At 37.5% G+C, this 26,710-nt stretch overlaps 1 protein-coding gene across 1 annotated transcript; it reads right to left on the reverse strand.

Annotated features, from left to right (window-relative positions):
- Positions 1-410: 410 nt before the first annotated feature.
- Positions 411-26,700, reverse strand: PM20D2 (peptidase M20 domain containing 2). The gene is made up of 7 exons (XM_082473982.1): positions 26,108-26,700; positions 23,863-24,011; positions 20,733-20,875; positions 19,229-19,383; positions 3,857-3,992; positions 2,702-2,809; positions 411-2,470 (listed from the first exon to the last, which is right to left on the reverse strand). The coding sequence occupies exons 1-7, from the start codon at positions 26,561-26,563 to the stop codon at positions 2,316-2,318; spliced, it is 1,302 nt and encodes a 433-aa protein (XP_082330108.1). The 5' UTR covers positions 26,564-26,700; the 3' UTR covers positions 411-2,315.
- Between the last annotated feature and the right edge of the window lie 10 nt (positions 26,701-26,710).

Consider the following 26,710-nt stretch of genomic DNA (forward strand, 5'->3'; position numbering starts at 1 on the left):
GCAGGATTTATATAAGGAATTTGAAGCTTGCAGTTGAGAAATGTATTAAATTGATAATTAGGAAACTAATTCTGTTTTTATAAACCAGAGGTCTTGGACATATCCAATTCTCAGCGTGAAGCCTTTGTTGATCCCTCTTCTGTTTGCAAAATACATACCAACCATGCCTGTTTGAGGTTATAAATAATCAAAGAGTGTCATGGAGGATCATGTTCTAAAAGCTGATGTGAAGGGTTAGAAGAGCGGCTTGCACAGAGGACAGCCTTAAGGCAGCAGGGTAGCTGTATCCCAGAACAAAGTAAACGCAAAAAGAAAGCAAACTTCGAAAGAGCCAGAACCCTCAATGAGGAGAAACCACTGATGCATTATGATGGTCAACACAGAGCACTGCTGTCTAAATCCCTTTCTTAAATGTTTTCAATTCAGAGGCTTCAAGTTTTCTTCTAGGAGAAGATCTGATTATATGATGTAGTCAAAGAGAAACAGTTTTTATTTTACTGTTACATAGGATGGGCTGGCAAACTTTATCTTACAAAGGGCTAGATTGTAAATATTTTAGGTTTTGCAGGTCACACGATCTCGTCTCTGATGCTTTATTTTTTTCTACAACCCTTTCAAAATGTACAGACCATTTCCAGCATGCTAGCCATACAGAATCAGGCTGCTTGCCAAATCAGGCCGCAGTCTGCAGACCTCTGATATGGAAGAAAAGCAATTCTCAAGTACTAACTCTCCACCCAAATTCCCTTCTCCTTGTTTCAACTTTAAATAATTTCAGATAGAATAGGATTTAGAGGTTTAAAGGACTGTAAGGATGAGGGATCTAATCTAACTTTCCAAATGAGGAGCCTAAGGCAGAGAGGCCAAATGCTCACTTTTCCCTCCTTCCCCTTCCATCTCTGCAATGCTTACACTCAAACTCGAGGACTCCCTTTAAAATAAAGTCTACTGGACCTTTACTATACTCACAGCTTAAAATATTTGTTTGGGCTTCCCTGGTGGCGCAGTGGTTGAGAGTCTGCCTGCCAATGCAGGGGACACGGGTTCGAGCCCTGGTCTGGGAAGATCCCACATGCCGCGGAGCAACTGGGCCCGTGAGCCACAACTGAGCCTGCGCGTCTGGAGCCTGTGCTCCGCAACAAGAGAGGCCGCGGTAGTGAGAGGCCCGTGCACCGCGATGAAGAGTGGCCCCCGCTCGCCGCAACTAGAGAAAGCCCTCGTACAAAAACAAAGACCCAACACAGCCATAAATTAAAAGAAAAAAAAAAAATCATTGGCCTTTAAAAAAAAAAAAAAAATTTGTTTTACCTGATACTTGTTTCACATTCTTTTATCATGTTCAAGAAAGTCACACCAGGAAAAACTTACAATACTTTTTAGTTTATATTGAGCTAGCATGGGGCTTAAGGAGGTTTAGAATTCTGTCCCCTAAATTTAATAAACTACTGAGTTTACTCAAGCTGGACAGGCTAGCTTCTGAGAAGAAACCTGAATAGGGCTGCTAGGTAGAGGGGATCAGTTATATGGCATTAACATTCAAGATAAGCAGACATCACTCCTCTAATTAAATTTCTCTGGAACACATGGGGCTACCAAGCAAACACCTTACAGGAAGAGTCTAATCCTATCCATTTACCATTTTTTCTATTACTGAAATATGGAATGAGGAATAGCACTTTAATGCCACCTCTCAGAGTAAATTATATATAAAAAAGAACATTTTCATTTTCCTTCAAATGGTAAAACTAAAGCTTATTCTTTGTACCTGAGTTTCTAGTTGTTTCCCCATAGCATTTCTGATAAAAAGCGTACTTTTATTGTCAATGAAGAAATTCTCTAAACCAAAACAGATATAGTCAGATATTCCAGATGAACCTTCCCTAAATTTAGAACTTGAATTTTAAAACAACTTTATAGAACAATGTTACCACCCTATATCAAAAAAAATCTTTCATATGGCAATTCTGGATATAAGGCTTGAAATCTCTTGGATCTTTCAAATACACACACACAACATACGGATTTATAAAATGTTATCACTGATAAACCATGTGTCATCCAGGTTGTTTATGAAATGCCATTACATACCAGCCCTGAAATGTCACAATTCCATCATATACAGAGTTGTGAAATTTTCACTCTAGATATGAGGCAATGTGTTTTCTCCACATCATGTCCTCACTTTTCAGGTAAGAGGAATTTGACTCCCTTAAGAATGAAAAACAAGCCATGCCCTGCTCCCTCATTAAAAAAGATTAAAGAAGAAAATCATCACTTCTTCTTCATGATCCGTGAGTGGCTCCTAAATCTTCCTTTTATTCTACTGTATTTAAAAACTCTTCTTCTTGAAGTTTCAATTTAAAGTCCTCTCTGATTCTTTCCAGCAGCTCTGGTTTAAAAATAACATCCAATGCAGTCATTGCCAGAGCTTTGGCCGTTCGCAAAGTGTAGAACTGAGCTTCTTGTGATCCTAAAAGGTAGATAAAATGAATAAAGATAACCTCATATGTATTACAAATTACTTTATTAGTTTTCTGGTTAGCTCTCAATATCTAAATTGCCTCTCGAACTGCCCACCACAATATAGTATTTCCTGAGGTGTTGTCAGGTAAAGAATAATAGGCTAAACTAAAGAGTTAGAAAGGCAACTACTACTACAAAAAGAGTATATGACAAGACATTCACTTGTAATAACGCTTACCTGCAGCTTCAGTATATTGTTCTGTATGATTCAAGGCATTAGATCCAATGTAAAAATATGGATGAATCCCAGGAACCACAAAAGTAACATTTCCAAAATCAGTAGATCCTTGGAAAGGTAAGACAAACCATGAATTTCTAATTGCTAGTCCAATGGACACTAAAGCACATTTATCTTAATCTCTATAGCACCTGACATGATTTACTACTCCTTCCTTTCCAGAAATTCTCTGCTCTTTTGGTTTCCATGACTCCACTCTCCTAACTGTCTGGCTTTCTCTGTCTCCCTCTCTAGTCACTTTCCTTCACCTGTCACCTGAGTACTGGTGATCCCTAGGGTTTCATCTCTGGGCTACTCCTCCTCCTGTGTACTTGGGCAACCTCATCAACATTGAAACCTATGGTTTCAATCACCTCTCATGTATTGACAACCCCTAAGTCTCCACCCAAACAACTTTTGGAACAGGCTACCAGACAACTTTCCTTAGAAGTCCTGTGAACACCTCAAATTTAACAAACTAATAATTAATACCAACCCACCATACTCCAGCCTGCTCTTTCTCTTGAACTCTTATCTCACTGAATGACATCAACACCCTGTTTTTATCTCCAAGTCCCTCTGAGTCTATTTCATCAACATTTATTATTATATTTTAAGAGAGGCTTTTCTAACATGCAAACGTATTAGTAATAATGCTCTTAAAAGGAAAAAAACCTAAAATAACCTGATATGCCTATGATTATTTAAATTCTAACAATTGTTTGTTACTCCTCAGAAACTGAAAATGCCCCCATATAACTAAGTCCTTAGTAACCTGCTTACTGATGACTGGAAATGAATTAAAATTCTATTTCCCCTTTAAGTAGCTTACTTAAAAATTAGAACTAAGCAAATTTAAACACTAGAAATATTGAGAATATAAAGCAAAGAGTATGTTGGCTATTTCTAAAAACAAATCTGTTCACTTGACATTCTACATTCACTGAAGAGTGCATCAGTGTCTTTCCCCTACCCATTAAGTTTGTGAAAAATCTCATTAAAAATCACGAGCAATACCTCCCCCAACCTCCAAAGCTGTTAAACAATACCATTTAACCATGGATGGTACTTCCCTTCCTCAAATAGCATATGATATGTTTGAAAGAACTTAATCACCTGAAGGGACATTCAACATCGCATCTTCTGAAATGAAGTCTATTCCCAGCTTTTTTCCATTTTCAATATAAGCTCTCCACAGGCTCTTATTGGGAAGAACATTGTAATAATCATGTGCTCCACCTTTAATTTCTACCTAATAAAAATATTATAAAACAAATTTTGAATTAAGAAACTCAAATTCACTATCTAATTTTCAAACTAGCAATAGTTCTCTAACAGAAAAAGGTTTAAGAGGAGGCACCTCCCCTTCAGGATATAAACTCTCTCAAATCTTTTACCTTAAAAAAGTATGTTTTTCTATAACGGGAGTTCCTAGGACCCTATCTCCTTTACATTATATATGCACCAAAGCACACAAGGTCACCTAGTCAGTGAGTCTCAACTTCAGTCCCTAAACAGGGTGTGGGAGAGGCCAGGAGTCTCCATTTTAGCCAGCACCCCCAAGTAATTTTGATGCATGTGGTCCCAAAACCACATACTTAAGAAACACTGCTGTAGGCTATAGCCTCTAAAAGAAAGAAATCAAGATTTACCGATTTTCAGTATACAAACTGACACTGACACTGACACCACTGCCTGGTCTGAAAGGTATAACATATCCTGAGCAAGACAGAAGATTCACAATGCGGAAGGGTTGACTATGGTCCTCATTTATTAATTTCAGTGCATGAAGATACAGAAGCAGTTTATATGTGCCCAGTTAAGAGGATTTACAGATTTAGATTTGACTAAATCAAAAATGGGCAATACTCCCACAAACTAAAGATAATCCCAATAGCATTAGCAAAAACCAATTATAAAATGGCAGAAGTAATATTCTACTTTTAGCAACATCTAAGTTAGAAACAATGACAACCTAAGTAGATACTACAAGTCAGCCAAAACATAAAAAATTATTAAAAGACTATTTAAAATATAGGAGAAGAGATAAGCAATCTATCTGATAAGATGTTTAAGGTAACAATCATAAAGATGCTCAAAGAACTCAGAAGAATGGATGAACAGAGTGAGGAGTCAGAAGTTTTTAACAAAGAGTTAGAAAATATAAAGAAGAACCAGAGCTAAAGAATACAATAACTGAAATAAGAAATACACTAGAAGGAATCAATAGTAGATTGGACGATACAGACGAATGGACCAGCAAACTGGAAGACAGAGTAGTGAAAATCACTCAAGCTGAACAGAAAAAAGAAAAATGAATTTTTAAAAATGAAGACAGTTTAAGAGTCCTCTGGGACAACATCAAGAGTACTAACATTCGTATTATCAGGGTCCCAGAAGGAGAAGAGAGAGAAAAAGGAGCAGAGAACATATTTGAAGACATAATAACTGAAAACTTCCCTAACCTGGGAAAGGAAACAGACATCTAGTCCAGGAAACACAGAGAATCCCAAATAGGATCAACCCAAAGAGGATCATGCTGTCCTTAAATGGCAAAAGTTAAAGATAAAGAGAGAGGGGCTTCCCTGGTGGCACAGTGGTTAAGAATCCGCCTGCCAAGGCAGGGGACATGGGTTTGAACCCTGGTCTGGGAAGATCCCACATGACGCAGAGCAACTAAGCCCGTGCGCCACAACTACTGAGCCTGCGCTCTAGAGCCTGCGAGCCACAACTACTGAGCCTTTGCACCACAACTACTGAAGCCCACGTGCCTAGAGCCAGTGCTCCGCAACAAGAGAAGCCACCGCAATGAGAAGCCTGCACACCTCAATGAAGAGTAGCCCCCGCTCGCCACAACTAGAGAAAGCCCGCGCACAGCAACAAAGACCCAACACAGCCAAAAATAAATAAATAAATTTTAAAAAACTTTAAAAGATGAAGAGAGAATACAAAAAGCAGAAAGAAGAAAACAACAAGTTCCATACAAAGGAGTTCCCATAAGGTTATCAGCTGACTTTTCAGCAGAAGCCCTGCAGGCCAGAAGGGAATAGCACAATATATCAATCCTTAAAGTGATGGAAGGGAAAAACCTACAACCAAGAATACTCTACCTGACAACGCTTTCATTCAGATTTGAAGGAGAGATCAAAAGTTTTACAGACAAGCAAAAGTTAAGAGTTCAGCATCATAAAACCAGTTTTACGAGAAATGTTAAAAGGACTTCTTGCCACACAACTAGAAATATGAAAATTACAAAAGGAAAAATCACACTGCTAAAGGTAAATACACAGTAAAGGTAGTATCAATAGATCAACCACTTATAAAGCTAATAGGAAAGATATAGATATATATCTATAAGGAGTTAAGGGATACACAGAAGAAAAGGGTGTAAAATATGATATCAAAAACAGTAAAGGTGAGGGGAAGGAATAAAAAAACAGGGTTGTTAAAATGCATTCGAACTTAAGAGATCAGTAACTTAAAATAACCACAAATGTATATATATTGCTATTTATAAACCTCATAGACACCACAAACCAAAAGTCTATAATAGATACATATACAAAAAAAAGAGAGAAGAATCCAAATATGGGGAATTCCCTGGTGGTCCAGTGGTTAGGACTCATCGCTTTCACTGCCGGGACCCAGGTTCAATCCCTGGTCAGGGAACTAAGATCCTGCAAGCCACATGGCATGGCTGAAAAAAAAAAAAAAAAGGACACAGAGTGGTTGAATGGATACAAAAACAAGACCCATATATATGCTGCCTACAAGAGACTCATTTCAGATCTAAAGACACAGACAGGCTGAAAGTGAAGGGATGGAAAAAGGCATTTCCATGCAAATGGGAATGAAAAGAAAGCCAGGATAGCAATACTTACATCAGACAAAACAGACTTTAAAACAAGACTGTAACAAGAGACAAGGACATTACATAATGATCAAGAGGTCAATCCAACAAGAAGATATAACATTTATAAATATACATGCACCCAAACATATGGAATACCAAAATACATAAAGCAAATATTAGCTAACATATAGGGAGAAACTGACTGTAACACACTAACACCCTACTTACATCAAGGAATAGATCATCCAAACAGAAAACCAATAAGGAAACACTGGCCTTAGGTGACACATTAAGGCCAGATGGACTTGTTGATATATATAGAACACTCCATCCAAAAGCAGCAGAATACACATTCTTTTCAAGGATACATACAAGATTCTCCAGGACAGGTAACATGCTAGACCACATAACAAGTCTCAGTAAATTTCAGAAGACTGAAGTCATATGAAGCATCTTTTCTGACCACAACATATGACACTAGAAATCAACTACAAGAAAAAAACTGCAAAAATCACAGATGTGAGGAAGCTAAACAATATGCTCCTAAAAAACCAATGGGTCACTAAATAAGTCAAAGAGGAAATAAAAATACCTGGAGACAAATGAAAATGGAAACACAACAATGCAAAATCCACGAGATGCAGCAAAAGCTGTTCTGAGAGAGAAGTTTATGGCAATACAAGCTTACCTCAGGAAACAAGAAAAATCTCAAATAAACAATCTAACCTTACACCTAAAGGAACTAGAAAAGAACAACAAACAAGAAGCAAGAAAAACTACAATCCTGCAGCCTGTGGAACAAAAACCACATTCACAGAAAGATAGACAAGATGAAACGGCAGAGGGCTATATACCAGATGAAGGAACAAGATAAAACCCCAGAAAAACACCTAAATGAAGTGGAGATAGGCAACCTTCCAGAAAAAGAATTCAGAATAATGATAGTGAAGATGATCCAGGACCTCGGAATAAGAATGGAGACAAAGATCGAGAAGATGCAAGAAATGTTTAACAAAGACCTAGAAGAATTAAAGAACAAACAAACAGAGATGAACAATACAATAACTGAAATGAAAACTACACTAGAAGGAATCAATAGCAGAATAACTGAGGCAGAAGAACGGATAAGTGACCTGGAAGACAGAATGGTGGAATTCACTGCTGCGGAACAGACTAAAGAAAAAAGAATGAAAAGAAATGAAGACAGCCTAAGAGACCTCTGGGACAACATTAAACGTAACAACATTTGCATTATAGGGGTCCCAAAAGGAGAAGAGAGAGAGAAAGGACCAGAGAAAATATTTGGAGAGATTATAGTCGAAAACTTCCCTAACATGGGAAAGGAAATAGCCACCCAAGTCCAGGAAGTGCAGAGAGTCCCATACAGGATAAACCCAAGGAGAAACATGCCAAGACACATAGTAATCAAATTGGCAAAAATTAAAGACAAAGAAAAATTATTGAAAGCAGCAAGGGAAAAATGACAAATAACACAAGGGAACTCCCATAAGGTTAACAGCTGATTTCTCAGCAGAAACTCTACAAGCCAGAAGGGAGTGGCATGATATACTTAAAGTGATGAAAGGGAAGAACCTACAACCAAGATTACTCTACCCAGCAAGGATCTCATTCAGGTTGGATGGAGAAATCAAAAGCTTTACAGACAAGCAAAAGCTAAGAGAATTCAGCACCACCAAACCAGCTCTACAACAAATGCTAAAGGAACTTCTCTAAGTGGGAAACACAAGAGAAGAAAAGGACCTACAAAAACAAACCCAAAACAATTAAGAAAATGGTCATAGGAACATACATATCGATAATTACCTTAAACGTGAATGGATTAAATGTTCCAACCAAAAGACACAGGCTTGCTGAATGGATACAAAAACAAGACCCATATATATGCTGTCTACAAGAGACCCACTTCAGACCTAGGGACACATACGGACTGAAAGTGAGGGGATGGAAAAAGATATTCCATGCAAATGGAAATCAAAAGAAAGCTGGAGTAGCAATACTCATATCAGATAAAATAGACTTTAAAATAAAGAATGTTACAAGAGACAAGGAAGGACACTACATAATGATCAAGGGATCAATCCAAGAAGAAGATATAACAATTATAAATATATATGCACCCAACATAGGAGCACCTCAATACATAAGGCAACTGCTAACAGCTATAAAAGAGGAAATTGACAGTAACACAATAATAGTAGGGGACTTTAACACCTCACTTACACCAATGAACAGATCATCCAAAATGAAAATAAATAAGGAAATGCAAGCTTTAAATGACACAATAGACCAGATAGATTTAATTGATATTTATAGGACATTCCATCCAAAAACAACAGAATACACTTTCTTCTCAAGTGCACATGGAACATTCTCCAGGATAGATCACATCTTGGGTCACAAATCTAGCCTCAGTAAATTTAAGAAAATTGAAATCATATCAAGCATCTTTTCTGACCACAACGCTATGAGATTAGAAGTGAATTACAGGGAAAAAAACGTGAAAAGCACAAACACATGGAGGCTAAACAATACGTTACTAAATAACCAAGAGATCACTGAAGAAATCAAAGAGGAAATCAAAAAATACCTAGAGACAAGTGACAATGAAAACATGACGATCCAAAACCTATGGGATGCAGCAAAAGCAGTTCTAAGAGGGAAGTTTATAGCTATACAAGCCTACCTAAAGAAACAAGAAAAATCTCAAGTAAACAATCTAACCTTACACCTAAAGGAACTAGAGAAGAAGAACAAACAAAACCCAAAGTTAGCAGAAGGAAAGAAGTCATAAAGATCAGAGCAGAAATAAATGAAATAGAAACAAAGAAAACAATAGCAAAGATCAATAAAACTAAAAGTTGGTTCTTTGAGAAGATAAACAAAATTGATAAGCCATTAGCCAGACTCATCAAGAAAAAGGAGGACTCAAATCAATAAAATTAGAAATGAAAAAGGAGAAGTTACAACAGACACCACAGAAATACAAAGCATCCTAAGAGACTACTATGAGCAACTCTATGCCAATAAAATGGACAACCTGGAAGAAATGGACAAATTCTTAGAAAGCTATAACCTTCCAAGACTGAACCAGGAAGAAACAGAAAATATGAACAGACCAATCACAAGTAATGAAATTGAAACTGTGATTAAAAATCTTCCAACAAAGAAAAGCCCAGGACCAGATGGCTTCACAGGCGAATTCTATCAAACATTTAGAGAAGAGCTAACACCTATCCTTCTCAAACTCTTCCAAAAAACTGCAGAGGAAGGAACACTCCCAAACTCATTCTATGAGGCCACCATCACCCTGATACCAAAACCAGACAAAGATACTACAAAAAAAGAAAATTAGACCAATACCACTGATGAATATAGATGCAAAACTCCTCAACAAAATACTAGCAAACAGAATCCAACAACACATTAAAAGGATCATACACCACGATCAAGTGGGATTTATCCCAGGGATGCAAGGATTCTTCAATATACGCAAATCAATGTGATACACCATATTAACAAATTGAAGAAGAAAAACCATATGATCATCTCAATAGATGCAGAAAAAGCTTTTGACAAAATTCAACACCTATTTATGATAAAAACTCTCCAGAAAGTGGGCATAGAGGGAACCTACCTCAACATAATAACAGCCATATACGACAAACCCACAGCAAACATCATTCTCAATGGTGAAAAACTGAAAGCATTTCCTCTAAGATCTGGAATGAGACAAGGATGTCCACTCTCACCACTATTATTCAACATAGTTATGGAAGTCCTAGCCACGGCAATCAGAGAAGAAAAAGAAATAAAAGGAATACAAATTGGAAAAGATGAAGTAAAACTGTCACTGTTTGCAGATGACATGATACTATACATAGATAAATCCTAAAAATGCCACCAGAAAACTACTAGAGCTAATCAATGAATTTGGTAAAGTTGCAGGATACAAAATTAATGCACAGAAACCTCTTGCATTCCTATACACTAATGATGAAAAATCTGAAAGAGAAATTAAGGAAACACTCCCATTTACCATTGCAACAAAAAGAATAAAATACCTAGGAATAAATCTACCTAAGGAGACAAAAGACCTGTATGCAGAAAACTATAAGACACTGATGAAAGAAATCAAAGATGATACCAACAGATGGGAGATATACCATGTTCTTGGATTGGAAGAATCAATACTGTGAAAATGACTATACTACCCAAAGCAATCTACAGATTCAATGCAATCCCTATCAAATTACCAATGGCATTTTTTATGGAACTAGAACAAATCATCTTAAAATTTGTATGGAGACACAAAAGACCCCGAATAGCCAAAGCAGTCTTGAGGCAAAAAAATGGAGCTGGAGGAATCAGACTCCCTGACTTCAGACTATACTACAAAGCTACAGTAATCAAGACAGTATGGTACTGGCACAAAAACAGAAACATAGATCAATGGAACAAGATAGAAAGCCCAAAGATAAACCCACGCACCTATGGTCAACTAATCTATGACAAAGGAGGCAAAGATATACAATGGAGAAAAGACAGTCTCTTCAATAAGTGGTGCTGGGAAAACTGGACAGCTACATGTAAAAGAATGAAATTAGAATACTCCCTAACACCATACACAAAAATAAACTCAAAATGGATTCGAGACCTAAATGTAACACAGGACACTATAAAACTCTTAGAGGAAAACATAGGAAGAACACTCTTTGACATAAATCACAGCAAAATCTTTTTTGATCCACCTCGTAGAGTAATGGAAATAAAAATAAAAATAAACAAATGGGACATAATGAAACTTCAAAGCTTTTGCACAGCAAAGGAAACCATAAACAAGATGAAAAGACAACCCTCAGAATGGGAGAACATATTTGCAAATGAATCAACAGACAAAGGATTAATCTCCAAAATATATAAACAGCTCATTCAGCTCAATATTAAAGAAACAAACAACCCAATCCAAAAATGGGCAGAAGACCTAAATAGACATTTCTCCAAAGAAGACATACAGATGGCCAAGAAGCACATGAAAAGATGCTCAACATCACTAATTATTAGAGAAATGCAAATCAAAACTACAATGAGATATCATCTCACACCAGTTAGAATGGGCATCATCAGAAAATCTATAAACAACAAATGCTGGAGAGGGTGTGGAGAAAAGGGAACCCTCTTGCACTGTTGGTGGGAATGTAAATTGATACAGCCACTATGGAGAACAATATGGAGGTTCCTTAAAAAACTAAAAATAGAATTACCATATGATCCAGCAATCCCACTACTGGGCATATACCCAGAGAAAACCGTAATTCAAAAAGACACATGCACCCCAATGTTCATTGCAGCACTATTTACAATAGCCAGATCATGGAAGCAACCTAAATGCCCATCGACAGATGAATGGATAAAGAAGTTGTGGTACATATATACAATGGAATATTACTCAGCCATAAAAAGGAACGAAACTGAGTCATTTGTTGAGACGTGGATGGATCTAGAGACTGTCATACAGAGTGAAGTAAGTCAGAAAGAGAAAAACAAATATCGCATATTAACTCATGTATATGGAACCTAGAAAAATGGTACAGATGAACCAGTTTGCAGGGCAGAAGTTGAGACACAGATGTAGAGAACAAATGTATGGACACCAAGGGGGGAAAACTGCGGTGGGGTGGGGATGGTGGTGTGCTGAATTGGGCGTTTGGGATTGACATGTATACACTGATGTGTATAAAATTGATGACTGATTAAAAAAAGAAAAAAAAGAACCAGCTGTATAAAAAAAAAAATAACAACAAACAAAACCTGAAGTTAGTAGAAAGAAAGAAATCATAAAGATCAGAGCAGAAATAAATGAAATAGAACCTTAAAAAAACAACAGAAAATATAGAAACTAAGAGCTGGTTCTTTGAAAAGATAAACAAAATTGGCAAACCTTTAGCCAGACTCATCAAGAAAAAAAGAGAGGGCCCAAATCACTAAAATCAGAAATGAAAAAGGAAAAGTTACAAATGACACCACAGAAAAACAAAAGGATCCCAACAGATTACTATGAACAATTATACGCCAGTAAAGTGGACAACCTAGAAGAAATAAACAGATTCCTAGAAATGTACCATCTCCCAAGACTGAAACAGGAAGAAATAGAAAATATGAACAGTCCAATTACCAGTAATGAAATTCATGAAATGAATCACTAATAAAAAGAAACTTCTAATAAACAGAAGTCCAGGATCACATGACTTCACAAGTGAATTCTACCAAACAATTTAGAAGAGTTAATACCTATCCTCAAACTATTCCAAAAAGTTGCAGGGAAGGAACACTTCCAAACGCATTCTATAAAGCCAGTATCACTTTGACACCAAAACAAGACAAAGATGTCACAAAAAATGAAATTACGGGACAGTATCACTGGTAACATAGATGCAAAAATCCTCAACAAAATATTAGCAAACTGAATTCAACAATACATTAAAAGGATTATATACTACGATCAAGTTCAATTTATCCCAGGGATGCAACAAGAATGGTTCAATAGCCACAAATAAATCAATGTGATACACCACATTAATAAATTGAAGAATAAAAATCGTATGATCATTTCAGTAGATGCAGAAAAAGCTTTTGACAAAATTCAACATCCCTTTATGATAAAAACTCTCGGGGGGCTTCCCTCGTGGCGCAGTGGTTGAGAATCTGCTTGCTAATGCAGGGGACACGGGTTCGAGCCCTGGTCTGGGAGGATCCCACATGCCGCGGAGCAACTGGGCCCGTGAGCCACAGCTACTGAGCCTGCGCGTCTGGAGCCTGTGCTCCGCAACAGGAGAGGCCGCGATAGTGAAGGGGCCTGCGCACCGCGATGATGAGTGGCCCCTGCTTGCCGCAACTGGAGAAAGCCCTCGCACAGAAACGAAGACCTGACACAGCCAAAAATAAATATAAAAATAAATAAATAAATAAGACCCGGTGCAACCAAATTAATAAATAAAAATATTAAAAAAAAAAAAAAAAAACTCTTGGGGACTTCCCTGGTGGTGCAGTGGTTAGGAATCCACCTGCCAATGCAGGGGACACGGGTTCAAGCCCTGGTCCGGGAAGATCCCACATGCCGTGGAACAACTAAGCCCGTGCACCACAACTACTGAGCCTGTGCTCTAGAGCCCGCGAGCCACAACTACTGAGCCCACATGCCACAAATACTGAGCCCGTGCACCACAACTACTGAAGCCCGCGTGTCTAGAGCCCGTGCTCCGCAACAACAGAAGCCACTGCAACGAGAAGCCCACACACCATGGCCAAGAGTGGCTCCCGCTCAACGCAACTGGAGAAGGCCCGCACGCAGCAACGAAGAATTAAATAAATAAATTAAAACAAACAAACAAACAAACAAAAACCTCTCCACAAAGGAGGTGTAGAGGGAACATACCTCAATAACAAAAGTCAAACAGAAATATAGATCAATGAACAGGATAGAGAGCCCAGAGATAAACCCACGCACCTAATTATGGTCACCTAATCTATGAGAAGGGAAGCAAAAATATACAATGGAGAAAAGACAGTCTTTCAATAAATGGTGCTGGGAAAACTGGACAGCTACATGTAAAAGACTGAAATTAGAACACTCCGTAACACCATACACAAAAATAGACTCAAAATGGATTAAAGACCTAAATGTAAGGCCAGACACTCTTAGAGGAAACACAGGCAGAACACTCTTTGACATAAATTGCAGCAAAGTCTTTTTTGACCCACCTCCTACAGTAACGAAAATAAAACCAAAAATAAACAAACGGGACCTAATTAAACTTAAAAGCTTTTGCAAAGCAAAGGAAACCACAAACAAAATGAAAACCATAAACACTCAGACTGGGAGAAAATATTTGCAAATGAAGTAACCGACAAGAGATTCATCTCCAAAATATACAAACAGTTCATGCAGCTCAATATCAAAAAAAAAAAAAAATTAAAAAATGGGTGGAAGACCTAAATAGACATTTCTCCAAAGAAGACATATAGATGGCCAAGAAATACATGAAAACATGCTCAACATCACTAATGATTAGAGAAATACATATCAAAACTACAGTGAGGTATCACCTCACACCAGTCAGAATGGCCATCATCAAAAAATCTACAAACAATAAATGCTGGAGAGGGTGTGGAGAGAAGGGAACCCTCCTACACTGTTGGTGGGAATGTAAACTGGTACAGCCACTGTGGAGAACAGTATGGAGGTCCCTCAAAATACTAAAAACAGAACTACCATATGACCCAGCAACCCCACTCCTGGGCATATGCCTAGGGAAAACTGTAACTCAAAAAGACACCTGCACCCCTATGTTCACTGCAGCACAATTTACAGCAGCCAGGATGTGGAAGCCACCTAAATGTCCATCAACAGAGGAATGGATAAAGAAGATGTGGCACATATATACAATGGAATATTACTCAGCCATAAAAAGAAATGAAATTGTGCCATTTGCAGAGACATAGATGGCCCTAGAGACTGTCATACAGAGTGAAGTAAGTCAGAAAGAGAAAAACAAATATCATGTAATATTGCTTATATGTGGAATCTAGAAAAATGATACAGATGAACTTATTTGCAAAGCAGAAATAGAGACACACAAGTAGAGAACAAACGTATGGATACCAAGGGGGGAAGGGGGAGGTGGGATGAACTGGGAGATTGGGATTGACTTACATACACTACTATGCATAAAATAGATAACTAACGAGAACCTACTGTATAGCACAAGGAACTCTACTCAATGCTCTGTTGTGACCTAAGTGGGAAGGAACTCTAAAAAAGAGGGGATATATGTATACGTATAACTGATTCACTTTGCTGTACAGCAGAAACTAACATAACATTGTAAAGCAACTATACTCCAATAAAAATTAATAATTAAAAAGAAGTCATATACGACAAGCCCACAGCCAACATCATAATCAACAGTAAAAAGCTGAAAGCATTTCCTCTAAGATCAGGAACAAGACAGGGATGCCCACTCTGCCCACTTCTATTCAACTTAGTATTGGAAGTCCTAGCCACAGCAATCAGACAAAAAATAGAAATAAAAGGCATCCAAATTGGAAAGGAAGAAGTAAAACTGTCAACTGTTTGCAGATGACATGATGCTATACATAGAAAACCCTAAAGATGCCACCAAAAAACTACTAGAACTCATCAATGAATATCGTAAAGTTGCAGGATACAAAATTAATATAGAGAAATCTGTTGCATTTCTATACACTAGCAATGAACTATCAGAAGAGAAATTAAGAAAACAATCCCATTCATGATCTCATCAAAAAGAATAAGATAACCTAGGAATAAATCTAACTAATGAAGTAAAAGACCTGTACCTGGAAAACTATAAGACACCGATGAAAGCAAATGAAGATGAGACAAACAGATGAAAAGATATACCATGTTCAAGGTTTGGAAGAATTAATATTGTTAAAATGACCATACTACCCAAGGCAATCTACAGATTCACTGCAATCCCTATAAAAATACCAATGGCATTTTTCACAGAACTAGAACAAATAATTCTAAAACTTGTAAAGAAACACAAAAGACCCTGAATAGCCAAAACAATCTTAAGAAAGAAAAACAAAAGGAGGTATCATGCTCCCTGATTTCAAACTATACTACAAAGCTACGGTAATCAAAAGAGTATGGTACTGGCACAAAAACAGATACATAGAGCAATGGAACAGAACAGACAGCCCAGAAATAAACCCATGCATCTTTGGTCAATTAATCTACAAAAAAAGGAAGCAAGAATATACAATGAAGAAAAGACAGTCTTTCCATAAGTGGTGTTTGGAAAACTGAACAGCCACATGCAAAAGAATTAAACTGGACTACTTTCTCACACCATATACAAAAATAAACTCAAAATGGATTAAAGATTTAAATGTAAGACCCCAAACCATAAAACTCCTAGAAGAAAACATAGGCAGTACACTCTTTGACGTCAGACTTAGCAATTTTATTTTTTGGATATGCCTCTTCAGGCAAGGGAAAAAAAAGTAAAAATAAATGAATGGGACTACATCAAACTAAAAGGCTTTTGAACAGTGAAGGTTACCATCAACAAAATAAGAAGGCCACCACTGAAAGGGAGAAGATGTTTGCAAACAACAGATCCAACAGGGGTTAATATCCAATATATACAAAGAACTCATACAACTCAATAGCAAAAAACCAAACAGCTTCATTAAAAAAATGGGCAGAGAACTTGAATAGACATTTTTCTACAGAAGACATACAGACGGGAACAGGCACATGAAAAGATGCTCGACATCACTAATCATTAGGGAAATGCAAGTCAAAACCACAATGAAATAGCACCTCACATCTGTCAGAATGGCTATTATCGAAAAAGACAACGAATACATGTTGGTGAGGATGTGGAGAGAAGGGAACCCTTGTGCACTACTGGTGGGAATCTACATTGGTACAACCACTATGGAAAACAGTTTGGGGATTCCTCAAAAAATTAAAAATAGAACTACCATACTCTCCAGCAATTCCACTTCTGGGCATGTGAAGAAAATAAAAACGCTAATTCGAAAAGATATATGCACCCCTATGTTCACTGCAGCACTATCTACAATAGCCAAGATATGGAAGCAGTCTAAGTGTCCATCAACAGATGGAATGTAAAAACAATAGCTAAAGGTATACATATATACAATGGAATATTAAGCAGCTGTATTAATCAGCTGTATAAAAAGAATGAAACATTGCCATTTGCGACAACATGGATGGACCTAGAGGGTATTATGTTAAGTGAAATAAGTCAGACAAAGAAAGACAAATACTGTATGATTTCACTTAAATGCGGAATCTAAAAAACAAAACAAATGGACAACTATAACTAAACAGAAACAGGGTCATAAGGAGAACAAACAGGTTGTTGCCAGAGGGAAGGGGGTTTGGGAGAAAAGAGTAGTAGGTGAGGGAGATTACAAACATTCAGTACAAGATAAATGAGCCATAGGTATGAAATGTACAGTGTGGGGAATACAGTCAATAATTCTGTAATATCTTTGTATGGTGACAGATGACAATTAGACTTATCATGGTGGTCATTTTGAAATGAACAGAACTATCAAATCATTATGTTGTATACCAGGAGCTAACATAGTGTTGTAGGTCAATTATACTTCAAAAACAAGCAAACTCATAGAAAAAGAGATCAGATTTATGGCTTCCAGAGTCGGGTGCTGGCGGGAGGGGGCATTAGGCAAAAGTAGGCAAAAGGTACAAGCTGCCAGTTATAAGGTAAATAAGTACTAGGGATATAAGTACAACATGATAAAGATAATTAACACTGCTGTACATTATCCATGAAAGTTAGGGTAAATCCTAAGAGTTCTCATCATAAAGGAAAAAAATTTCTTTTCCATTTCTTTAATGTTGTACCTATGTGACATGATGGATGTTCACCAAACTTATTGTGATAATCCATTTCATGATGTATGTAAGTCAGATCATTATGTTGTATACCTTAAACCTATACAGTGCTGTATGTCAATTTTATCTCAATAAAACTGAGGGAAAAAAGACTTAAATATAGACTCAAATCTAATAACAATGAATCTTATTATAAGGGAATATTATACCTTGGGATATTAGCTAGTGCTAATAGTTCATGTATTTATGTTATAAATATTTTAAATATCTATATTTATAATTATAAATAAATAAGGGATGAATGCTTAATTTTTTACTCTTTGGACACTTAACATATACTGTCTTAGAATCACTCTTACTATCTGAATAAATCATACATCTCCAATCTACTGAGGGCAGAAAAAAATAAGGTATGAGGTGTTGGCCCTAACTCTTCACAAACATTATGCCATTATAATTCTCATAAGAACCCTAAGATAGATTATATCATTATCTCCATTTTTCAAGAGAAAATGGAGGCCCAGAGATATTAAATAACATTTCCAAAAGTTACAGAATCAGTGAGGCTGAGAGGCACAAATCCAGATCTTATCTCTCTCCAACCAGACTACAGGCTTGCCCCAGGGCAAGATTTATGCATTCTGGAGCTTCTCATCCCACTGTACGCCCTACATGATTGGTACATACATGCTGCCGACTTTATGAGTCAAATAAACAAAACCTCTTGACTACTGTGTCTATTTTAACTTTCATTCCAGCAAGCCATAAGTATTTATATCACTACTACACATACCTGTCACTTCACCAAAAACAGGTTTGGCTGATTTTGCCATAAAGTTCCCTTTACAGGAACTATATACAGCAATTCCAAAAGCATAACTGCCAATAAGGAAAAATATAACTTGCAAAAAGGCAGGGAGTCTAGCTCAGCAATATCAGTTATTCTAAGTCCTGTGTAATAAGACGACTGCAGTCTTCCCTATGCAGACACTGAGTAAAATAAATAAGAATGAAAGATTTTCACATCAACTATTCAGTCAACTGGTTTCGCATATTCAAGGCATTGATTGCCAAATAAAAGGGAGGCAAATTAGGTTCTAAATGTAACAATATAAACAACCCCAGCCCACATATATACTTCTGATTATAACTTAGATTAACTCTTAAAAGTTCTTACTGTGCACCCAGTAGCCAAAGCTGCAGCTCTGAAGCAATCTTCTGCCTTTTTGGTCAAAACTGGAAGTTCTTTCATTGAGGGTGCACGGAAGTAATAGATTAGTTCAGAATAAGAGGGAATGATATTGGGTATTACACCACCATTTTTTATTATACCTATAAAAAGAACCAAATTACTGGAATTGAGCTTGGAGCTTGGAGATCATTTCTTTAAGCTTAAATACACCCATAAAGTTTTTCAGCCAATATATACATAAAGAAAAATAATTTAAACTTATTAGCGTCACATATATGCCAACCAAAGATTTTTATGTTATACAACAAGTTTCTATGCACAGTGTGATACTTTCTCACTAATAGGAAAAAAAATAACTGTCTATATGTACTTTAGTCTGAGGAATTTATACGACGTTAAGAAATTATGATTCCTGACTATAGAGAAACTGTTAGAAATTTTTACAACTATCTTAAGCCTTCTGGGAGACTTTTATTTCAGTGCGTTTTATTACAGTTGTACATTTTGATAAACTTTTGACATAAGGAAAAAAACCAATGGTATGAGCTTCTATAATTACCCTCATACCTCAGGAGTCCCATTTTAAATAGCATTTGGCTCTGGGAAAATAATTTTCATGCCAACAAGAAACCAATGCAAGTCAAAGATGACAAAGTATACTACCAACTGTCAAAACAAATGCATTTATTTGGAACTAGACTGAGAAGGAAGATGCATCCATTCAAAATAATAATGAAAATAAGTATGCAAAACCTATTTTATATGACCTGTTTTAAAAAGAAATATTTTTTACATATTCCTGTTTATTCTTTTTAAAGAAACTAAGGTAGAAAATTGGTAAAAGTGCAGTTACAAACTAATTTCAGACTATAGCAAAATCAGGCAAAGAACAGATCTTAAAGTATAATAATTTCTTAAATCATAAGGAATTAAACTAAAAAATAAATCTGTACCTTCAAGACAGTACTTTATTACTATATATATATTAAGGTGATACACATAATTTAAAAAGATGTTACTTAGGATTAACAGCACTTGAGTACATAAAACCAGTAACCACCACTTTTTTTTTTAAATGAGAAAATGATGAAATTTTGTTATTAAGGGACAGTGAAGATAACTGAAAAAATCCAATTCTAACTTTCAAACACCCACAGAATATTGAGACAGTGAGGATAACTGAAAAATCAAGTTCTAACTTTCAAATATCCACAGAAAGAACACAGATCCTTACATAAAAACATCATTTCTAATACTCAAAATGACCATTCTATTTATGTACAAATAATCTTAACTATCTTCTTACCCACATATAAATGAACATCTAGTATCCTGTCCCAGGAATTTCTGAAAATGTTAAAAATTTTTGAAATATTCATAAAGTACATAAAATGTTCCCAAATGTTTTTTTAAATCAAATATTAAGGAATTATACTGCACTGAAATATATTAAGCGCCACCTATTACCCAAAGTATTTGACATTCGTACCATGAACTCTCCAGGTCGGTTTCATTTGTTGTCTTAACGCAGACAGATTGTTGTAGGCGAGGACAGCAGCATCTAATGCATTTAGTCCTTCCCAGGGATAAGCAGCAGCATGAGATGCTTTTCCATAGTACTTCACAATCATACTAGGAAATAAAACATCATTCGGAATTACTTTTTTCAATATCATCAAAGTAAGAAAATCCAAGTAATTAGAACTACCCGACTATTATTCAAAATTAATTCACACTGATGAATTAATTTGTAGCAATAATGTAGCAATTTACATACCTTAGTTCTAGTTTATTATTATGTAATACAGTGACTAACACAAAGAAGGCATTCCAAAAAACCAGAGAAAAAGAACTTTGCTCAATGGAGCTCCTGTACAAATTAAATCTGTACACAATTCAATTTAAACAAACAATGCAATACTGTATTAAGTGCTGGAATTACAAGAGATGGCTCCTGTCTCCTTCTACACTGTACTGTGATAGTTCTATATCAAAGGTCTGCAAAAACTCAAATAATTCTTTCTGTCTTAAGGGTGGGGAAAGGTCAAGGAAAGACAGAAAGGAGGTGACATTTGAAATGGGTTAAGACAACCTCTAAAAATCAGATTATATTCACAGTATTATAAAATATTCTAGCGTTAAGTCAGTTGTTCCTGACCAATATTTTATTAATGTTCCAGAATACCTGTATCACTAATACCTTAAAAGATTTTTAAGAATTAATTAATTAATTAATTTTATTTTTGGCTGGGTTGGGTCTTTGTTGCTGCACGCATGCTTCTCTAGTTGCGGCGAGCGGGCTTCTCATTGTGGTGGCTTCTCGTTGCAGAGCATGGGCTCTAGGCGTGCGGGCTTCAGTAGTTGTGGCACTCAGGCTCAGTAGTTGTGGCGCACGGGCTTAGTTGCTCCGTGGCATGTGGGATCTTCCCAGACCAGGGCTCGAACCCATGTCCCCTGCATTGGCAGGAGGATTCTTAACCACTGCACCACCAGGGACATCCCCCTTAAAATTTTATAAATTGTTTTTCCACTTCCCAATAGTTCTCATACCAGTCTACTCAGATACAATAAAAAACAATAAGGTTTAGAGAAAGGATTGTATATTAAATAGTTATTTATAAAGATGACTTGCCTCCATTTGTTTTTTTAACTCTTTGAACACATGACTCATGGCCTTGTCTGATAACCCCCCCAAAAAAAATAATAATAATGGTGACTTGTTTGGATAACACTTTTTAAGCCTAATTAATAGTACCCACATTTAAATTATTAAAAAGTCACTCTAGACTTATTTTTTTTTTAATGAGCTAGATTCAGGAGGCTCATGGCATTTCTTTACTGATTCCAAACATTCTATTAAAAAAACAAAAACAAGTAAAAGCATCCAAATATATATTTTAAATTTTAGGATACTTGTTATTTCCTCAATCTATATCTTATCACCATCACCCAGAAACTGGAATTTTAACAAAACTGGTGATAAATATTAAAAAATGGAAAAAGATGTCCTTTATGAAAATGGCTCTAGCACCATTTCTTCTAGGGTTCAAATCTATGTACAATTAAAGCACAATAAACTACAGGAAAAGAAATGTTAATGCCTGTTTTATATCAGCATTCGTATTTTAGGCTTAAAAAGCACATTTAAAAAAAACTGATATGGAATGATATTCAAGACACATTGTTTAATTTTAAAAAGCAAGAGCCAGATCGACAATATATTTAGCAGACTATTTCAGAGGGGGGAAAAAATCCTCCTTTAAAATTTAATTCATACATGTACCTATTTTATGTCTATAAATATACCCCCAAAGTCCTGGAAGAATATACATCTCTAGAAAAGGGACTGTATGTGGAAAAAGGTGATTAATAGGGACATAGTGCTTTATCTTATTTATTGTTACAGATTTTTTAGCATGAATAGATTAGTAATTTTTTAAATTAAATTTTTGTTCTTGCTCTCTTTTCCATCTTAAAAGTTGGCCAGTGAAAAACCTAAGAAGCCAGATACTAAGAAAAGGCCTGAGGCCCAATGGACTGACTTCAGAATCAAGGCCAAGAAGCGTACCTAACCCTAAATCCTAGAAGGCTAATGGACTGGGAAGCCTGCCTGAAGCCACCGGTCCCTTCTAGCCAGAGGCATTGGCAGAGATTTCTAACCTCTAAGGTTTTCCAGAGGTGTCCTACTGTACAGCATCCCTGAAACGGAAGTTGAAAGACTCTTCCTACTGTCACAATACCAATTATTCCTGGTGATAAGACCAAAAATACCAGGACACTTAAAATACTCATCCTCTGAAAACAAGGGATGCAGAGAAATGCAGGATAACTGAACACACAATCTAGAAGCACTGCTGGGGTGGTTCTGCGATTACTCCCTGGCTACTGCAGAGGAGAACATGGGGTTTTCCTGAAGCAGCTGAGCCATGGCGCCTTGGGACCAGACCCCTAACTGGACCATTAACTATTATGGTTGAAATTTCTGATGTAAAAAATTTAAACCACTTACATGATGCATGCTCCTAGGTACCAAAAAAAAAGTGAGCTTTTCAACATAGAGAAAGATAAAAAAGAAAAAAAAAAAAGTTTCAGCACCAGACAAATCAGAAAAGGATATATTGGCAAATTCCAATCAAATCCACAGCTAGTCAGTTTCTGTATTTTTTCGTCAGGAACATAATTTATCCTTTTTGCAAAGAACTCAAAATAAGTAAACTAGAGAAGTGTGTTTTCTTCCCAAGTCTAACAAAGCTGTCTCTTGCAGATCTATTCAGCTGCAAATGCAACTCCATATCAAAGGACAGACATTGTCCAGAAACCAGATTCCTCTCAATTCAAAATAGAACATAAGTGTCAACATATTGTTTGCTATTCTTACGCTTTTTAGGCAGTATTTTAACAGTTCAATTATGAACACCATATTAAATCTCAGTTAGAAGGGGCCTACCAAATGTCGTTCAATGGAAATCAAATATCACACCATTATCTTTCAGTTTACTGTTTTTTTTCAATTTACTTTTTAAATGCAGAAGTACGGAGTTTTAGCCTCCGGTTAAGTCACTAAAGTATTCTAATAGCCTGTTTTCCACTACGAAGTTTATTTCAACTTGATTACTCACTCATGTTCAGCCACATCAGGTAGATAAGCAGCATTCTCTTGAGATGGATGGGCCATAAAAACAACATCAAGATTTTTAAAAGCCCCTGCTTCGATTAAATCAATTTTGCCACCACCATCTTCTTCTGCAGGGGTTCCCAGAACAATTACCTAGAAAGAAATACCTGTGTCAGAGCAACAAAAAATCCTAGCAGGCGATATCAGTCAGGTTCCCTTGCATATGTATTCACAATCTAAATCAAACTATGAAGAGAGGTTTTGTTCTCTGACTCAAGTAAGGCAGTGGGCATAAATCTACCGTGCTAAATTCACCACAAACTTGCAATTGACATTATTATACCAATTTGGCTCAAAATATGTACTAAAGTCTCTATAGGAAACTTTTCCCAATCTTATAACACAATTTTATAGAACTAATGTCAAAGATGAAAAGAGATAAGTACTATATACTAAGTTCCTCAAAATTATTTAGGACTTACTTCTTAAAGCTTATTTTTGACTGTCTTTTAGTATATATGTATATAATTATTCATAAGCATTTTACTGGTAAGGAACTTTCTAGTTACTTATTAGTTATCCTCACAACAACCCTGTGAGGTAGGTGAGCGATCTGTATCATCATTTTAGGAAGGGTGGTTTTGAGGCATGGAGTGAAATGTCTTGCCCCAGATCACAGAGCAAGGCTTAAAGCAGAGCTGGGATTAGATACCCTGACCTTCAGGCCTGAACTCTGTTTCTTTACCAAACTACCTCTTTAAAAGGTCTTAACGCATTAATCCATTATGAAAAGCACTGAATAAATCTTAATACCACGGTTAGAAACGGCCAACTATTACACAAACTTACTAATTCGATTCCACCAGCTCAACCAGGCAGATTTATTGGTCACCAAACACCTAATTAAACAAAAGAGAACTTTACAGAATAAACATTTTACTTTGATATTTAAACTTAACTTCTTCAAACAATTTTTAAAAGCAAAGAAAAATTATCTATAAACAACTAATATACTTTCAAGGTCACGTATAAGAACACAATGAAACAAGTTGGAAAAGTTCTTGGCTTGCAAAGAGAATCAACATAAATTCCATTTTCAGATAAGACAGATAACCTTACTAAAACTGAGTATTACCATTCAAAATCAGAAGTGTGTGTATTTCCCAAAGTCTTGCTTTATTCAGAAGTTATAAAGCACCCAAACTCTTAAATTAAGTTGCTTTTTACTCTTAACCCTTGACTCATTAAATCTGATGACTCTTCAGGTTAAATCTTGCTGACTTCTCTGAACCTTTCATAAACCTGGTTAAAGCTAAATCTCTCCAGTGCTTCATGCAATGGCAAAGGACACTTCCTCCCCCAAACAAAACAAAAACCTAGCCAGATGAAAAACAAGGCCCAGAGGCAGAAAAGAGAAGGCGGCTAAAGAGAAAAAGCCACAAAAGATGGAACTGTAAGGATAAAAGAGAAAGGTTACTGACACTGGAAAAAATGGGCTAAAGAATATTAAAATATAACATCAGTCTTCCCCTTAACCTGAGCAGTGGTGATTGAATCTTAGCCCACAGAAAGAATATACCATCTGGAAAAACAGAGTAACACAAGGGTAAACTTGCCCTGTGGCTAACATAAACATTTCCCCGTTTAAAGGATCGAGCTATTTCTTAAAATCGCGAAATAAACTTTAAGACTTAAGGATCATGTAGTTAATGTTCACTCTCTTCCCATTTTTTGTATACTTCTAGAGGTTTTGTAGTTCTAACGACTGAACATTTCCTATCCAAATTCCAATGATTCGAATCACAAGAGCTCCTAGGACTGCCACAAACAAAAGATTTTTTGGAGGCTAACGAAGAGGGTCTGCAGGTTTCCCTATAATAACTACCTCCTCCCAGAGATTGCACAACCTTGTCAGCAAATTGCGATTGCCCCTGTTACCAAAAATAAGCCATCACGAAATGGTTCTACGTTCTTTCCTAAGGGAGAGAGTCCACTCAACTGTTTACAACTACGCAGGAGTGAAAAAGCAAAAATCTGCAAAATGTCGCTAGGTCGGCAACTCATGAACTACTGACTTTGATCCAGGGGTTCTGCCTACTAGCAAAAGCCAGGACGTCGAGTGCTGTCCCCTACACCTGCCCCGGGGTGGGAAGGGACGGAAGCGCACAGGAAGCGCCGGCTTGCGCCCTTCTCAGGTCGGTCCCGGCCTGGGCCGGCGATGGGAGTCCCAAGCCCGGGCCCCACCTCACCTTCACCGGCAGAGGCAGCCTGGGGAGGCTCTCCAGGGCCCCCTTGACGCCCAGCGCGGCCGCCGCCCCAACCTCGGCGATCAGGTTGTGGCCGCAGGCGTGCCCGATGCCTGGCAGCGCGTCGTACTCGCAGAGGAAGCCCAGGTGCAGCGGGCGCGGCGCCGCCCAGCCCCCCGGCGGCCCCCACTCGGCACGGAAGGCCGTGACCAGCTGGTAGTGCGGCTGCACCACCCACGACGCGGCCGGGCGCTCGCTCTCGAAGAAGCGCGTCAGCACGCCGTGGGCATGGTGCTCCTCGTAGGCCAGCTCGGGCTCGCTCCAGATCTCGCGGCTCAGGGCCCCCAGGCGCTCGGCCGCCTCGTCGATGCACTCCGCCGCGCGCAGCTTCAGCAGCTCCACCTCGAAGACGGCGGCGCAGGCGCCCCCCTCCACCGGCCTCTCCTCTCCGGGTCTCATCGTGCCCACAGCCCGTGACCGATCAGCGCTCTTCTCGACCGCCCGCTAGGTCGCTTCCTCCTGGGGGCCCACTGAGCCTGCGCACACGCCCGACGTTCGCGGCGCAGGCTGTCTCCGCATCTCCCGGGAGACCCACCCCCGAGCCCC

Source organism: Balaenoptera physalus (genome assembly GCF_965194825.1).
Source record: "Balaenoptera physalus genome assembly, chromosome: 9".
NCBI classification, from domain to species: Eukaryota; Metazoa; Chordata; class Mammalia; order Artiodactyla; family Balaenopteridae; genus Balaenoptera; species Balaenoptera physalus.

Coding starts and splice junctions, on each gene's coding strand:
- PM20D2 (XM_082473982.1), bottom strand. CDS start 26,563: ATGAGACCCGGAGAGGAGAGGCCGGTGGAGGGGGGCGCCTGCGCCGCC. Junction 2,810..3,856: donor GATGTTGAATGTCCCTTCAG/GTGATTAAGTTC, acceptor TACCTTTCCAAG/GATCTACTGATTTTGGAAAT. Junction 2,471..2,701: donor ACAATATACTGAAGCTGCAG/GTAAGCGTTATT, acceptor TCTACCTTTTAG/GATCACAAGAAGCTCAGTTC.